The sequence below is a fragment of the Littorina saxatilis genome, linkage group LG6 (assembly GCF_037325665.1).
Source record: "Littorina saxatilis isolate snail1 linkage group LG6, US_GU_Lsax_2.0, whole genome shotgun sequence".
Classification (NCBI taxonomy): domain Eukaryota; kingdom Metazoa; phylum Mollusca; class Gastropoda; order Littorinimorpha; family Littorinidae; genus Littorina; species Littorina saxatilis.
The window spans coordinates 38,841,271-38,859,668 of record NC_090250.1 but is presented as its reverse complement, the minus strand read 5'-3'; the positions used below and the strand labels follow the sequence as shown (position 1 = coordinate 38,859,668).

The window sequence follows — 18,398 nt, the reverse complement described above, 5'->3', positions numbered from 1 at the left end:
TCGTCCTCCAAAGGCAGCACGAGCGGCAGCACCACGGGCGGCGAGATCGCCTTCTCTGTGGAGAGCATGCACCAGTTCAGCGACGAAGGGGGCGGCGAGGGAGTGGTGGACTTTGGAGGGCTGACTGACACGGAGGTGGACGAAGAGATGGTGATGATTGAGAACAGCCGGCGGCAGCAGCAGCAGATGCAGGCTCTGAGCGCCGGGGCGGGACAAGGCCTGTCCTTCCAGCCACCCGAGCCTCAGCAGGCGGGGACTCTGTCCAACGTGGTGAACAGCGAGGAGGAGTACTCGGGCTCCTACAACTGGGACTACCTGCTGGACTGGGGCCCGCAGTACCAGCCCCTCGCCCACGTCTTCGCCGAGATCGCCAAGCTGAAGGACGAGTCTGTGACGCCCAAGAAGACCCCGGTGAAGACGGTGCCTCAGCGGCGGATCAACGGCGCTCAGGGGCTGGCCATGCCTCAGGCGCGCATCGTGCCCCCGCCCATCATCACCAACGCCCCGCCCCTCGGGGTGGAGCCTGGTAATGACCAGCACAGTGGTAGGGGCAGTGACAACAGTAGGGCCAGTGACCAGCATAGCAGTAGAGGCAGTGACCGACATAGTAGTCGGGGCAGTGACAAGGGAGGGTCTAGAGAAGGGAGAGGGAGCGGTCACCACGGACACATGTCCTCTTCGTCCTCTACGGGCAGTCGCTCGCAGCGCACGAGTGCAATGAACTCGTCGCTGCCCAGTCTGCCCCGCTCCCCCATCAGCTACGAGTCCAGCTACACCTCTCCAGCTCTCACCCCCTCCTTTACCCCGTCCCTGTCCCCCCTGGGGGCGCACACCCCGTCCATCTCTCCCTCCGTCAGCGGACACACTAGCGGACACAGTGGTGCCAACAGCGGACACACCACGCCGGGCAAACCTGTCTCGAACCACCACCACCACCCACACAACCACCACCGCAATCAGCACAACGGCCACGGCCGTGCTCATTACAACAACAACAACAATAATGGTACAAGTGGTAACAATGCACGATTGACGCTCAGTGCCTCGTCAGACTCAGAACGGGAGTTCCGGATTTAACAACGCAATTCTGTGGTGGTGAGAGTGTTCTGAAATGGATGTATAAATACGGCAGAGATTGTGTTCCGCTGGGATGTGTGGACGGTACTTTATTAGTGCAAGAGCAAAGAAACTTGTGTGTGGCTGTGTTCAGACATTTTTTAATATTGGAAGGAATTATCTGACAGGACAAACTGCCTTGTGCATGTGTGAAACAGATCAAACACTACGGAATTAATCGTGGTTGATTGTGGGTGCGTGAGAAGTAAGAGTGAGTGACACAGAGTGAAACAATGAAACAATGAATGCGTGTGCTCATGAAGTGTATGCAGTATGAGTGATTGTGTGTCTTGCCGTCAGCGTGTGTACAAGTGTTGGTATGTGATATTATAATTCTTTATATATAATTATATATACGTAGTGTTCAACATCATTGACTAATCACAATGCCTCACTAATTATTAAACAGGTGGAATTGTGATAACTTTCTGGCTGACAGTGTGTGTTTAAAAAAAAAGATGTTATCGTCTTCGTAATGTGTGAACACCGATGAATGACACACAACACACGTGTTGAAACTGCAAAATGACTGACGGCAAAGGAAACGGCCGCCACTTGTGTGGTGTAGGGAGCACTTGTGTGGATATCTGGTGTTTCGTAACCACGAAAGCACGTGAAGTTGGTGTGAAAATGACGAGTACTATTGTATGGTTTTAACGACGTTGTGGCTCTGGCTGGAGCTTTTTTTTTAACAATGGACAGTACCTCTTTTTTTTTTAAACAAAGGTTGAACGAGCGAATCAACTTGATAGGTAATAATCTTGCACTTTTTACAGATTGAGTTTGTAACTCTATTTGATTGACTACATTTTGTGGTATGTTTGATATTATATAATGCTCTTTTATTTCAGTCTGTGTTTGCGAATGATTGTGCGTGCGCTTGTTGGGGGGGGGGGGGGGGCTGTGCGCATACCTGATCAGGATGATATATATGTGTGTGTGAGTGTGTGTGTGTGTGTGTGTGTGTGTGTGTGTGTGTGTGTGTGTGTGTGTGTGTGTGTGTGTGTGTTATGGATGAAAGAACAAACATGTTTTGCACGAAAAAACATCTTCAAAATCGGATGTCATGTACACACAAATCTGAACGAAGCAAATCATGTGTGCTTATGCTTGCACCAATGATTATGATTACGTGTGTATTATGAATCAGATTACTCACCCTGTCCTTAGTCCAAAGTTGCAAATTACCTTTTTATCATCGCTTAAAATTTGAAGAAATAAGGCGTGTGCTTTTAAAAAACAAAACATTTGAAAAAAAACTTTACACAAAATTGTTTCAATTTAGCTTTATGAACGTTTTAAAGGGCCGTGTTAACAGCGGAACATTTTTTATTAGGCTACTTGCACTTTTTGCAAGATTTGTTTTATTTGAATTGTATGACTTTAGTCTATTTTTAAGGTGAAAGTAATGAAAAGACACATAAATAGGTTCTACCGTAAATTATCCCCTCTGTGTGTTTTTTATTTTTTATTTCAATTTGATTTTATTAGTTCGTATTTCCACTTGGTTTTATATTGTTAGTTATTTTCAGGTTTTTTTCCTGCTAGGATTTGTGACTAAAGTGTCAGACTTTTACACGATTAAATCTTAAATGCACAAACATGTAGAAATAACTAAGTTACAGATTGAGCGAAGAAAGCTTTATAACATTTTCTGTTTAATTCGCGTTATCTCTTATGGCAAAGGGGGAATGGGGAAGTTTACATCAGATTATCAGGTCTCTTGACCTAATACGTAGAGATTGTTGTGTCCAAAAATCTGATTTTTAAAAGCATTACTTCTGAAACAGGGCACTGAATTAATGTTATCACCGATTTCTTCCAAAGGGCACGTTTCCATATTGTACCTGTGTGTATTCAGAGTGAGCAAAAAGCGAGAAACAAAGTTCCCTTGAGTATGACTGCATCTGTTTTTTGTTTTTGTCAAATTGCATTTGAAGTTGAATTACATCAGAAAAGAGAGAGAGAGAGAGAGAGAGAGAGAGAGAGAGAGAGAGAGAGAGAGAGAGAGAGAGAGAGAGAGAGAGAGAGAGAGAGAGAGAGAGAGAGAGAGAGAGAGAGGGGGGGACTGTTCGAGGTTTAGAATTTATATGTGTACATAAACTGTGGATAAACTTGTATACGACAATTTTGTATTTTGTTCGCCAGGAAAATCAAAAAGTGTTTACAATACCTTCCTGAAAGATGCGGGCTGAAAAAGTGAGTCAGTGAGTGGTTGAATGACTCGGAACCTGAGGGTTAGCGACTGCAATAAAGACACATGATCATATATTGCCAGGTGTTTTCACTGTGTTGTAAACTTGTTGGTGTCAAGGCGTGCGTGAAAGAATTATTTGAGTCTGCGTCTAAGTCTGTGTCTGTGTGTCTGCGCGCGCGCTTCAAAGTTAACCTGTGTCTGTGTTCGCTTGTCGAAACAATGACAGTATGGTTACATATCGACACACTATGATCTTCGTCTTCTTCTTCGTCGTTCACTGACACACTATGATTATACTTCGCATAAAATTGTCAGTAACCGACACACATACACGCAATACAACAATCACACACACACACACACACACACACACACACACACACACACACACACACACACACACACACACAAAGTTGTCTCAAATTTGATTACAAAAAAATGAAACTACTCATGCATTCATCATCTCCCCCCCCCCTCTCTCTCTCTCTCTCTCTCTCTCTCTCTCTCTCTCTCTCTCTCTCTCTCTCTCTCTCTCTCTCTCTCTCTCTCCTCTCTCTCTCGTCTCAGCGTGTTTGTGTGTGTGTGTGTGTGTGTGTGTGTGAGAGAGATGATGTGTGTGTGGGTACGTGCGTACGTGCTTGCGTGCGTGTGTGCGTGTGCGTTTGTGTTTGTGTGCATGCCTGCGTGCATGCGTGTACCAAAAAAACGATTTTCGGAAGGTCACTGACACTTCCGAACGAAGGAATTGACAATGTGTTGTAAACCTTACAAAGATAAGTATCGCAGATAATGGGGACTGCTACAGAACACAACCACGTAAAGCGTGTACACAGTTGTATCAGAAAGTTACAGGAACAGTATGGCTGATCGTACATACATCGTTGTCGTCATTGTACTGTTGGGCATCCTTCAAGGTTAGACCATCTATTCTATTCAATCACCAATCGCCCTCTGTCTCTTTCTTTGTCTGCCTGTGTGTCTGTCTGTCTGATTGTCTGTCTGTCTGTCTGTCTGTCTGTCTGTCTACCTGCCTGCCTGCCTGTCTGTCTGACTGTCTAGCTGTCTGGTTGGCTGGCTGGCTGGCTGTCTATCCGTCTGTCTGTCTGCCTGCCTGCCTGTCTGTCTGACTGACTGGCTGGCTGGCTGGCTGGTTGGCTGGCTGGTTGGCTGTATGTCTGCCTGTCTGTCTGTTTGTCTGTCTCTCCGTCTGTCTGTGTGTCTGTGTGTCTTTCTGTCTTTCACAAACACAATACACACACCTACTTGCGAAATGGGCTCAACAAAAAAGACAAACTTGCACATGGAGTAACAAGGCTTGTTAAGGGGGTTGAGGCTTGTCGAAAAAAAGACAGTTATATATTATAACGAACGTAAATTGTAGTCAAAGAAAATTAATATCGTTCACACGAGAACAAATATATTCCGGTTGGTTGCTATGATATTTATTTATTTATTTATATATTTCTCTATCTGTCTGCCTATCTATCTATTTATCTATATATAGATAGGTTACAACACGAGTGGTTTTTTATATGGCTTGTATTTCAGTCAAGACCCAGCGGATGAATATCATCGGGAGACACGAGCCTCTGGCGAGTGGCTCTCGATTGATATTCCCGCTGGGTCTTGACTGAAATACAAGCCATATAAAAAACCACGAGTGTTGTAATCTGTATATCCCATTCTACCATCAAACACAAAGTGTAGACTACTAGCGGCACTGTTGCGATCTGTGGAGAGTGAAACAGTGGTGCCAGCGAGACTTGGCCCTTTTGCAACCTTAAACTAAGTGACCGTCGCTGAAAAAAATAAAACGAATGAGTGCATCGATAAGTACGCGGTAACACTACTTTCAGACCATTTAAAAGCTTTAAGTAAAGGTTCATAAGTTGCAAGAAAGTAATGAAGTCGTATAGAAATTAATTTAGTTGAAGCGCACAATTCTTTTGTTTTGCGTTTCAGGTCGGCAGAAACCGGGTTGGCACCCTAATTTGGCTTACTCGATTCAGAATCGATTCCACGTTGTTTTTCTCGAACGTATTATTATACAATCAGGCTTATTGACAGAGAAGCAAATTTTAGGGAACAAATATGTAGGTTTAGATTTAACCATTTGCTCCCTATTTGAAATGTATCTACGTGATAAACTGTTTTGCGAGTGTGTTTGCATGGATGAACCTAAACTGGTATGGGCGTGAGGAAACGGGACCAAAATGGTGAAGTCGCGAATTGCTGACACCAAGTCTGTCACCGCCGATTGATTGCATTTTGAAGGAATATGACTGGATTACGGAAAAATGCACACATGTTAAGTTCTTGGATACTTTCATCGCCAATGTGGACTTACTGCAGAGCCAGGCAAAAGAGTAGACTTTGCTTCTCGGTCCCGCTACGCATGACACCAGACCAGTGTTGTTGCTTTGAGTTTGACTAACAAACTCGAAACTGTCATTTAAAACATGAGCCAAATGTGTATTGATTGTGTGATTAGTCTATGTGACAGGGCTTCTATTATCTGTGCTCCCTAGCTTCTGTCAGTTCCCACACCGACACTGTGACAGACTCTCACGAACAGTCGTCTGCTTCGATGCAAGGGAGGGTACTCGTTTTTATATTTAGTCAAGTTTTGACTAAATATTTTAACATCGAGGGGGAATCGAAACGAGGGTCGTGGTGTATGTGCGTGTGTGTGTGCGTGTGTGTGTGTGTCTGTGTGTGTGTGTAGAGCGATTCAGACTAAACTACTGGACCGATCTTTATGAAATTTGACATGAGAGTTCCTGGGTATGAAATCCCCGAACGTTTTTTTCATTGTTTTGATAAATGTCTTTGATGACGTCATATCCGGCTTTTCGTGAAAGTTGAGGCGGCACTGTCACGCCCTCATTTTTCAACCAAATTGGTTGAAATTTTGGTCAAGTAATCTTCGACGAAGCCCGGACTTCGGTATTGCATTTCAGCTTGGTGGCTTAAACATTAATTGATGACTTTGGTCATTAAAAATCTAAAAATTGTAAAAAACAAATAAAAATTTATAAAACGATCCAAATTTACGTTTATCTTATTCTCCATCATTTGCTGATTCCAAAAACATATAAATATATTATATTCGGATTAAAAACAAGCTCTGAAAATTAAATATATAAAAATTATTATCAAATTTAAATTGTCCAAATCAATTTAAAAACACTTTCATCTTATTCCTTGTCGGTTCCTGATTCCAAAAACATATAGATATGATATGTTTGGATTAAAAATACGCTCAGAAAGTTAAAACAAAGAGAGGTACAGAAAAGCGTGCTATCCTTCTTAGCGCAACTACTACCCCGCTCTTCTTGTCAATTTCACTGCCTTTGCCATGAGCGGTGGACTGACGATGCTACGAGTATACGGTCTTGCTGAAAAATGGCATTGCGTTCAGTTTCATTCTGTGAGTTCGACAGCTACTTGACTAAATATTGTATTTTCGCCTTACGCGACTTGTTTTGTTTTGGTTTGTAGCCATGGGCATTGTGATAGTGTTCGACTGTTCAAACTAGTGTTATGCACGGGTTAATAAAACTGCGGATAGAACTCTTTAGCAGCAAAACAATTAAGAGTGTATTACAATCTATTTGTTTGGCGCAAGGTCAAAGGTCGGGAGGAAAGTAGTTCTTTGCCCAAATCGGAATCTGCACTATCATATATTTTTTGGAGTCCATGATGTATTTATTGAGCTATAAAAATACAACATATATACCCATACTGAAGTAACAGAGACAAAGAAGGGAGGTCATGGGATATATATATATATATATATCTATATATATATATATATATATATATATATATATATATATATCTATCTATCTATCTATCTATCTATCTATCTATCTATCTATCTATATATCTATCCACCTATCTATCTATCTATCTATCTATTTTGTGCTGTTAAAGTGCGGTGTGGCGGTTGCCCTGATGGATGGCAGTCACACGCTCAATCCTGCTACACCTTTCTTCGGGAGTCCTACAACTGGTTCGATGCAAAGGTATTGCTTCTTTGGTTGATTGTCAATAGTATGTGTGTAAAGGTTTTGGACTAAAAACACAAACACATGCGCGCGCGTGAGAATTTATGTGAATTTGACGTGGGGGCATATATCTGAAATTGGCTAACACAACCTTAAGACAGTGTGAATTTTAAAGGCACAGTAAGCCTCCCGTAAACCATCACAGAGCTCCCCGAGCGTCTACATACAGTACAAGCATACTTCCATTTGAACGCTCACCGAACGGGAACATCCTGGCTGCTTTCTGTCGAGCGTGAGAAATTTTCAAAGAATTTATTTTCGTGGACTTGGCCTGCTACAACAATGGCGCCTCGTTTTGGTGCTGGACGGCTGTTATGATACCGGAAATCACGCCCGGGCAGTAAGCCTCCCGTAAACCATCACAGATACTGTCAGGTTTTTACACACAGTACAAACACGCTTCCATTTGAACACTCACCGAACGGGAACATCCTAGGTGCCCTACGTAAAGAGCGAGCAATTTCCAAAGAAATAATTTTTCGGATTGTCTCCATCTCAATCGGACCCATCCTGAACTCAGGTCAAAAATGAGTTACTTCCCTACAACTGGTGATAGCCGTGGAGCGATGATTATCAGAATGATTCGGACCGTGGTGCGTTTTGGCGCTAGACCTAACTTTTAAAATCTAAATAATAAATTCTCAGCTTGTTACACAAACATTCTTAAATAATAAAAGAATTCTTTTTTCATCAAGACAAGATCAGTACAATTCGAAGTTTTGAAAGTTTGAAAAGCCCGAAAGCAGGGTCACGCAAGGTCGTGATTTTCATAGCGGACGACGGTTTATAGGCAGTCAAAAGCCATCGCTAGAGTTCTTATGAATCACATTCGTTTTTTTCGTGAAAAGTCAGAGGTACATAACGTGCTATTGCAGATAAGCTCACAGCGAGCCCCATTCAAATTACAAACTGACGACTGCATTGTGAACAAGAGGCGAAGCCATCAAGGCTCACACGTGTAAGAAATCGACAAACAGTAACACAAACTCAATCACTCCGTCACACACACACACACACACACACACACACACACACACACACACACACACACACACACACATACACACACACACACACACACACATACACACACACACACACACACATACACACACACACACACACACACACACACACACACACACACACACACACACACACACACACACAGAAAGAGCATAGGTGAAACTGTGCAAGAAAGCGAGACACTAGATCTAGATCTGTCTGTCTGCATGTAGCCTACTTACAAGGACACGACTGCCAACTAGTCTCGGCGCGCTCAAAATAATAATGACCGAGACTTTCAGTACTTTCTTCGCGTGACGTCTAACCCTCTTACGTCATAATGTGACGTCAATGTAATGTGACGTCTTCAAATGTTAGAGTTTCTACCACAGACATACACACGCACAGACGCACGCACGCACGCACGCACAGACAGACAAAGTTACGATCGCATAGGCTACACTTACGTGAGCCAAAAAGGGAAACTGGATCACACGGGTTCACGATGGCTCAGGGGTAAGATAAACCACACAAAAATAAATTCTTTGAAAATTGCTCGCTCTTTACGTAGAGCACCTAGGATGTTCACGTTTGGTGAGCGTTCAAATGGAAGGGTGTTTGTACTGTGTGTAAAAGCCTGACAGTATCTGTGATGGTTTACGGGAGGCGTACTGTGCCTTTAAAGGGGGAAACCCTTTTTTTCTGATGAAAGTAAGAACATTCAAAATCGCACAGAGTATTGAAGGCATCTGAACACAACAATGAACACAATAATGCGATTAAAGGATTGCTGCTACTATACACGCAATGCATTGACATATGAATCTCGATCAGTGCGATAAACTACTTGAATCACCCTAAAAACTACAAAGCAAAAAAAGTGAAAAGTAAAAAGATAGAAAGAAAGAAAGAAGATTGAAAGTTTGAAAGAAAGAAAGCTTAAAAGAAAACTTAAAAGAAAGAAAAAAAGAAAGAAAGAAAGAAAGCTTGAAAGAAAGAAATAAAAAAGAAAAAAAAGAAAGAAAGAAAGAAAGAAAGAAAGCTTGAAAGAAAGAAAGAAAAAAGAAAAAAAGAAAGAAAGAAAGAAAACTTAAAAGAAAGAAAGAAAAAAGAAAAAAAGAAAGAAAGAAAGAAAGCTTGAAAGGACGAAATGAAGAAGGAAAGTAAAAAGCGGAAAGAAAGAAAGAAGAAACAAAGAGTAATAGCGTGAAAGCTTGAAAGAAAGAAAACGTAAAAGAAAGAAAGCTTGAAAGAAAGAATGAAGACAGAAAGAAAGAAAAACAGTTATGATAAGGGTGGTGATGCTGACGATGATGATTTAAGGTGGCCTGTGATGTATTGGGCGCTGGGCTGGTGGAAATACAGTCAGCGGAAGAGAACAATTACGTAGCAGGACTAATACGTTCACATGGAGGTAGCACGTGCTCTTTCACTGTCGATCTGTTTGTTTTAGAGTCTCTGTCTGTCTGTCTTGCTTTAAGTTGTGTGTGTGTGTGTGTCGTGTGTGTGTGTGACAGTGTGTCAGTGTGTGTGTGTGTGTGTGTGTGTGTGTGTGTGTGTGTGTGTATCTGTGTGTTTGTGGGTGTGTCAGTGTGTGTGTGTGTGTGTCAGTGTGTGTGTGTGTGTGTGTGTGTGTGTGTGTCAGTGTGTCAGTGTGTCAGTGTGTGTGTGTGTGTGTGTGTGTGTGTGTGTGTGTGTGCCGTGTGTGTGTGTGCTACCCCTCCCCCGCATCACCCTCTCCATTGAGCAAACCAAAACAAGAAACAAAACAAAACGAACAAAACGAACAACAACATCAACAACATCACCTATCAATTGCATCACTACTGTCAGCAAAGCCGCACTAACCACACCTTTCCACCATCATTAAAACAGCAACTCAGTCGTGGATCGGCTTGGAGGACATACTGGAGGAAGGCGTGTTTCTGTGGGTCAGCTCAAAGGAACCCCCCGAGCAGACGTTCTGGTCGCCAAACGGACCGGACGACCGTTATAGTGGAGAGGACTGCGCCGCCATGACCTCAACGGGAGGCTGGTTTGACGGCATGTGCGAGAACACGCACAGAACCTTCGTCTGTGAAATGCCGTGAGTGTTGCGTTCGTGGGGTATGCTCTTGAACTGTAGCGCTGTAGGCCTATACTCATATCTCACAATCCAGTGTCTTTTTTTCACTTCTTTTTGATACAAGTCCCTTTAATCAAACCAAATAATAATTGGTTTGGTTTAAGCGTGTTTTTATTAATTTCTTGTATACACATTATAAACAGTAACAACATTAAGAACGTTAACAAGCAGACTGCTTATGGACACGTTCTAAAACTGATAATCAATACACATTCTGATAACAAGACATGGCGAACAAGTGATAACTTCAAACCTTTTCTTTCAAAATATTTTATAATATGTTATACAAATAAAAAATAAAAAAGAGAGAGAGAGAGAGAGAGAGAGAGAGAGAGAGAGAGAGAGAGAGAGAGAGAGAGAGAGAGAGAGAGAGAGAGAGAGAGAGAGAGAGAGAATGCTTTGCTACATCTATTGCAGGCACTGTTAATATAATATCAGCCGAAGCGATCAGTTGACATAACGTAATCTTGTACAACAGAAAATATTTTCGTGTTCAAAAATATAGTTAAATCAGTATTTCCAAACAAAAATGTTTTGCAGTCCAGAACGTGCGTTGGCAGACTATTGAATAAAATGGTTCTATGTTCTTTAAATTTTGGACAATGTAACAAAAAGTGTTCAGCATCTTCCGGGCGTACTCCACTCGGGCCAAATAATAATTATCGTGACGGATTGAGCTCTAAACTTAAGCGTCATTAATTAATTTGGTCATTTGACAAACGTAATATCGAGTCGCCTCCCCTCCTTCACAAATAGCTGCAACCCGATGTTTTCCTTCTAAAAACCCATGTACATGAAAGGCATCTGTACATTCCGTAACTTCAAGGGGAATCTAAAACGAGTAGTTATGCTTACTATGCACATGTTCTGCACAATCACATGGCTGAAATCATGATTCAGTGGATTCCGAGCTATGAATTTGCAACGCTAAAGTTCACCATTACCCGCCGGGCCGTTCGTGGATATTTTGGTGCTGGGGCATGACAAATTGTTTCTCATTTGCACTTAAACTTTGTCTGCAAAATATAACCTTACGGCTGTACTTACTAGGGTTAGACGGAAAAAAACGTGCCAACTGATGAAGAAAACAATTAGGTCGCAAACTCTAGATTCGCGTTAGTGTACCATTTGGGTGACTACTACTAAGACTACTACTACTACTACTGCTACTGCTGCTGCTCTAGTACTTCTACTACTGCTGCTCTGCTACTACTACTACTACTAAGACTACTACTACTACTGCTGCTGCTACTTCTACTACTACTACTACTACTACTACTCCTACTACTACTACTACTACTGCTACTACTACTACTGGGGTCCTGATTTAGGGTGACTACTACTAAGACTACTACTACTACTGCTGCTGCTACTTCTACTACTGCTGCTCTGCTACTACTACTACTAAGACTACTACTACTACTACTGCTGCTGCTACTTCTACTACTACTACTACTACTACTACTACTGGGGTCCTGATTTGGCCTATATGGTCCGCTGGACCCAAAAAGCAACAACTAACTAACTACTACTACTACTACTACTACAATCGTTATAATTGCAGGGCCCCGGAAGATGCAATCATTGGATGACCGGATGATACAATGAATAACGCGAGGAAGAACGTGTCAGCAGTTGCTGTTTACCTACGTGATCTCAGCCGTCAGAAATGACCGTTAAAGGAAGCAGCCATCGATTTAAAGGAGCGGATATTACAACAACAAATACACACACACGAACAACATCCAAAAAACACGAGAAAAAAAACCACAATGAAATTACAAACAAATGTAATTAAATTGAGATATTTCCATGGCAGTGTTCTCAGCATTTTGTGTATACATGTGGACTGAGACGCAAGTGCAATGCAAGGGAAGTAACTGTATTATAACTATCACAGTCAAGTATCACGCTTACTTCCCCTCCTAACGCGGCACAGATAAGTGAACGGGTCACACACACACACACACACACACACACACACTTTTTTTTTTTTTTTTTTTTTTTTTTTTTTTTTTCTTCTTTCTTAGAGGTATATTACACTCACGAGACATGGACATTTTCTCTTTACAATGGAAATATTCCTTATATTTACAAATCAAATTTTCTACTTAATATTTGAAACTCGAAAATTACGAACACTGATCCCTGACAAGTTGTCTTTCTAAAAATACTAATACACATTTTCCCAATTAATATTACGTGATTTACAAAATTTCTCATCTTTTTACAACAACTTGTGTCTTGATAGCCAAATATTATATCCTGCATCTTAAAATTAACCCTCAATCCAGCCTTTCCCTCTATCCAGTTTTCTATCTTCGTCCAGAACAACTTTACCGGTATGCACTCATAAAAGAAATGTTCAACAAAATCAACTTCCGTCCAACAAATACAACATCTGTTATTCTCCCTGACTTGCATTTTACATAATAAAATATTTGTTGGATATATGTTATGTAAGATTTTCCATTGCAATTCTCTTAACCTCACTTCTTTGGAAACATGGGCAAGTGTCCAAATTTCCTTATCTACTTGTACATCAAACTTCCTCAACCAAAAATTATATACACAAGGTTTTTCTACAGCAGTATCTACACTTTTCTTTTCTATCATTTTTCGTATTTGGCTTATTTTTGTCATATACAGGCTACCATCAAACAATTGCTTATCCATCTGGACAATAATATGTTTATTTTCAATCCAATTAATCCATACTTTGGGTAATGCGTTTATTAATGCCCAATAATCCAATAAAATATTTGCATTATTCTTTCCAATTTGTATATATACCTCTGCTGCTGACTTCAATCTCTTTTCTTCCACTATAAACAAATCACTTACTCGTTCAATCCCAGCATTTTTCCAATACAAATAAAACAGCATTTTCCCTTTATACCGAATCAAATCATTACTCCACAAAATCTGTTTATAAAAACTGTTTATATCAATCTTATCATGTTCCATCCTACGCTTGTAACTCAAATGTGTCCACACTACCCTCTGCCAAAATGGGCTTCCAATCATTGTCAAATTCAATTCCTTACTCGGTTTAACATTCAAATCAAAACAACCATACCCTGAAACAACATGTCCCAGAAACCATAGTGGTATAAACGTCCAATTTGCTCCCTTCTCTTCATACAAACGTCCGACCCATTGTAAATAAAAAGACTCTTGCATCCTGTGCACATTTAGCATTTTCAACCCACCTTCACTTATTTCTTTCTCCATTACTTTTCTTTTCACTTTTTCAAATGCTTTTTTATTCGAACACTTTCTCTGCCAAATAAACTTATAAAACAATCTATTGTTTCACACACACACACTCATACAGAGGCACACACACACACACACACACACACACACACACACACACACACAGACACACACGCACCTATATGTGTGGATGGTTACCTAAGAGGCGGCACTGGGTGCAGTGCCTTTCTAGTGCACTTGCACTACAACAGCACTGGGTGCAGTACTCGCTCCGGCATCGAAGAATTTTGCACTAAAAAATGCACAAAATTTGACCTATTTCGTCGCCTATAGAGGACGGAAAGAATGTCATTTTGAACATTGTTATGACATTCTTTCCGTCAAAAAAGTCAATTTAACGGTGTTAAATGAAGCGACCATCCACACAATTAGGTTGCCATCCAGAGTTTAAATTGCCATCCACGTGTGGATGGTTGCCTTATGGTGATTTAGGCAACCAAACCTGTGGAAACATGGGTACACACACACCGTCACACACACACACACACACACACACACACACCGGCACACACACACACACTCACACACACACACACACACTGACACACAAACACACACACACACACACAAACACACTTTGTCTAGGTTCACAAAATATATCATCTAACTTGTGTCTGCATTGTTCACATTTGGTTTGCTGTGATAGTCGTCCGTCCGTCCGTCCGTCCGTCCGTCCGTCGTTCAGTCTGTCTGTCCGTCTGTCTATCTGTCTGTCTGTCTGTCTGTCGTTCAGTTTGTCTGTCTGTCTGTCTGTCCGTCAGTCGTTCAGTCTGTCTGTCTGTCCGTCTGTCTGTCTGCCTGTCTGCCTGTCTGTTTGTCTGTCTCTCTGTCTTGAGCAAAAGAAAAGAAAAGGAAAAGAGACACATTTGATCTTATCAGTGTTTGCTTTTGAAATTCCAGCTATATAACCGAGTAAACTTTCTATACAAGAAAATAAGTTTGCGTGACCGAGTTGACGAATACCTTGATATATGACACTTCAGTTTACCTGCGAAATCTATTCGAACAAAATGCCTTCTCTGGATAGAAATCAGAGGCTGTGGACTGTTGGTGTGTGACACACTACTTCCCGTTCAACACACCATCTCAGATCTCAATCAATCAATATGAAGCTTATATCGCGCGTATTCCGTGGGTACAGTTCTAAGCGCAGGGATTTATTTTTTTATTTTTTTTATTTTTATTTTAAGCAATTTATATCGCGCACATATTCAAGGCGCAGGGATTTATTTATGCCGTGTGAGATGGAATTGTTTTACACAATACATCACGCATTCACATCGGCCAGCAGATCGCAGCCATTTCGGCGCATATCCTACTTTTCACGGCCTATTATTCCAAGTCACACGGGTATTTTGGTGGACATTTTTATCTATGCCTTTACAATTTTGCCAGGAAAGACCCTTTTGTCAATAGTGGGATCTTTAACGTGCACACCCCGATGTAGTGTACACGAAGGGACCTCGGTTTTTCGTCTCATCCGAAAGACTAGCACTTGAACCCACCACCAAGGTTAGGAAAGGGGGGAGGAAATTGCTAACGCCCTGACCCAGGGTCGAACTCGCAACCTCTCGCTTCCGAGCGCAAGTGCGTTACCACTCGGCCACCCAGTCCTGGCCATGGTTTTCACATGGTATCTAGACCATCCATTCACTTGGTCACATGCCAGAAATCAACAGCTTGGGTGCATGCTCTCTAAACAAATCCAAATAACCACAGCAAGCCAACTGTCGATTTTTGTTGGTATGTATTCCCTTATCCCATGTGAAAGCCTAGACAGTTCTGAGATTGTAGCGGAATGTTTTCTCGAGAAGGAGAGTGCCTTTACACATAATCACATTTCTATCTATAGCCATTTAACAGCCTGACAATTGTGAGATATTGTATATAAATGCTCACCTGTAAACCATGTATCTTTAACTGATGTTGGCTTTATGTGTGTGTGTTGTTGTTTTTATCTGCGTGAGGTAAGCTCTAGTGAGTGTGCCTTTAAAGGCACAGTGCAGCTCAGCCTTCGTTTTGCGTTTTTGTTGCAGCTGAGTGCATTTACAGTTCAAAAATCCTCCTATGGTAGTAAAACAAACCCAAAACTACCCAACGACGACATCTGTGAAGCTCGACAGTTTCTTGTTCACGCGAGTGCATACATTAACCTAGTTATTACATGGTGTTTGGTCGGAGTTCGATTCAACTGACTCCCCCCGCCGGTTAGGGGGAAGAATTTACCCGATGCTCCCCTTGTTAAGTGTTTCTTGTATAGAATATAGTCAATGTTTGTAAAGATTTTAGTCAAGCAGTATGTAAGAAATGTTAAGTCCTTTGTACTGGAAACTTGCATTCTCCCAGTAAGGTCATATATTGTACTACGTTGCAAGCCCCTGGAGCAATTTTTTGATTAGTGCTTTTGTGGCTCTATCACATCTCCCCCCCTTTCCCCGTCGCGATATAACCTTGAACGGTTGAAAACGACGTTAAACACCAAATAAACAAATAAAGAAAGAAAGATTCAACTGAGTGATTCCGGCCTCCATTTTGTTTTACACAAACTCATGATGACGTCTGACATAGTTTGCTAGTGACGTGTCTTTTTGTGCATGATGTGGTGATCTACCTGATCTAAATTTAGATCCAAAAATAGGCCAAAACCAGCCGGGTCCGAGTACGAAATTAATTCGTAAAAAAATAGCAGTTCTTGACTCTTTGGATGCAAGTCAATGAAACTTGGTAGTTCTTCTAACGGATAGCTGCCTGAGGTATGACTAAAAGCCCCAGGGGCTCCGTGCATCTGGATTTGACAAATTCAGTACCTTTAAATAATCATATTGCCCCATTTAAAACCCTGAAAATGTGAGATGTTGTATATGAATGCTCACACGTACAGAAATGTATCTTCAACTGACATTGGCTTTATGTGTTTGTTTTGTTCCTGAATGAAGTAACCTCCAGCCGACCGGCACGGTTGGCCTAGTGGTAAGGCGTCCGCCCCGTGATCGGGAGGTCGTGGGTTCGAACCCCGGCCGGGTCATACCTAAGACTTTAAAATTGGCAATCTAGTGGCTGCTCCGCCTGGCGTCTGGCATTATGGGGTTAGTGCTAGGACTGGTTGGTCCGGTGTCAGAATAATGTGACTGGGTGAGACATGAAGCCGGTGCTGCGACTTCTGTCTTGTGTGTGGGGCACGTTATATGTCAAAGCTGCACTGCCCTGATATGGCCCTTCGTGGTCGGCTGGGCGTTAAGCAAACCAGCAAACAAACCTCCAGCCAGTGTCCCCTGCACTGGTTTGCTGGAAATTACAGCAGCACCTGCTACCTGTTCATGCATGAAGCCTACAACTGGTTTGATGCACAGGTAAATCTGTCAGACACAACCGATGAAAGTCACATGCCAATGCTTGTTATCCTCTCAGGTGCGAGCTAGGAGATAGGTTCCGCATAACTCCCACTTACTCTTGTTGCACATGTCGAATAAATTCAGAGCGCTTACGTCCCTTTGTTTCTCAGATCACACAAGAAAAGTACTGACAAGACAAAATTATGCAATATCCAATCTTTTCACAGGTAACCCAAAAGAACACTATATCAGAATCAATCAGCCAATACTGACAACCAGGCAGAAAAGAGAACAGTTTTCATTCTTTTCGCTTTCAGTGGCGCAAAAGTTGTTATTCTTCAAGAGAGAGAGAGAGAGAGAGAGAGAGAGAGAGAGAAAGAGAGAGAGAGAGAGAGACAGAGAGACACACTGAGAGAAACTGAGAGTCAGAGAGAGAGAGTCAGAGAGAGCGAGAGAGAGAGAAAGAGAGAGAGAGAGAGACACACACACACACACACACACACACACACACACACACACACACACACACACACACACACACACACACACACACACACACACAGACGAAGACAGAGACAGAGAGAGGGAAAGAGGGAGAGTATCAATACATCAATCAATTAATTAGTAGTGGCTTTTATTCTACATATTTAGCGAATTACATTCTCTGACTTCTTGCTCTTCTGCCAGGATACCTGTCATTATGTCCTGTTGCTGAGTGTGGTGTAGATCTGTACATCATCAGAGCTACATCCGGCTCTGTCTGGGCGAGAATCTTCTTCGCAGTTTTCACGCCTGACTCTGCCTGGCCATTAGCTTGGGGGAAATGGGGACTTGATGTATGGTGATCGTAGCCGTGTTCTCTGGCGAATACAGCAAAGTCTCTTGAGGAAAAGGGGCTACCATTGTCACTCACAAGTATGTCTGGTATGCCGTGTGTGGAAAATATCTGCTTGAAACGTGGGATCACTGCTGAGCTTGACAGAGAGGTCACTTGTTTGATCTCGATCCAGCGTGAATAATAGTCTGTAACAACCAAATAGTCTTTGTTTCTGAATGATGCAAAATCTGCACCAATCTGTGACCAGGGTCGTGATGGTAGCTCTGTCGGACGCAGTGGCTCGTGTCGCTGTGCTGGTCGATTCTCACGACAAGTGGAGCAGTTTTCCACTAATTGCGTCAGTTCAGCTCTCAGCCCTGGCCAAAATACTGTTAGTTTGGCAAACTCCAGGCATTTTTCTATACCCTGATGACTCTCATGAAGTTTGTTTTTCACT

General features: G+C 42.1%; 3 protein-coding genes across 3 annotated transcripts in view; all 3 read left to right on the top strand.

Annotated features, from left to right (window-relative positions):
- LOC138969184 (protein dachsous-like) overlaps positions 1–3,387 on the top strand; it is an 82,168-nt gene extending 78,781 nt beyond the window's left edge. Inside the window, exon 23 of the mRNA XM_070341918.1 lies at positions 1–3,387. This exon is cut by the window's left edge and continues 1,179 nt beyond it. Within this exon, the coding sequence (XP_070198019.1) occupies positions 1–1,077 (1,077 nt within the window). The 3' untranslated portion in view covers positions 1,078–3,387.
- Positions 1–18,398, top strand: part of LOC138969185 (tryptophan 2,3-dioxygenase-like) — a 285,267-nt gene that overhangs the window by 174,154 nt on the left and 92,715 nt on the right. The window lies entirely within an intron of this gene.
- Positions 4,096–12,324, top strand: LOC138969183 (low affinity immunoglobulin epsilon Fc receptor-like). The gene is made up of 5 exons (XM_070341916.1): positions 4,096–4,227; positions 7,250–7,341; positions 9,712–9,802; positions 10,264–10,474; positions 12,078–12,324. Exons 1-5 carry the CDS (start codon positions 4,173–4,175, stop codon positions 12,103–12,105), a joined length of 477 nt encoding a protein of 158 aa, XP_070198017.1. The 5' UTR covers positions 4,096–4,172; the 3' UTR covers positions 12,106–12,324.

Excerpts from the sequence above, each read along its gene's own strand:
- LOC138969183 (XM_070341916.1), top strand. The coding sequence starts at position 4,173 with ATGGCTGATCGTACATACATCGTTGTCGTCATTGTACTGTTGGGCATC. Across the intron at positions 4,228-7,249 it reads ACTGTTGGGCATCCTTCAAG|TGCGGTGTGGCGGTTGCCCT; the intron begins GTTAGACCATCT and ends GTGCTGTTAAAG. Across the intron at positions 7,342-9,711 it reads ACAACTGGTTCGATGCAAAG|GTGGCCTGTGATGTATTGGG; the intron begins GTATTGCTTCTT and ends TGATGATTTAAG.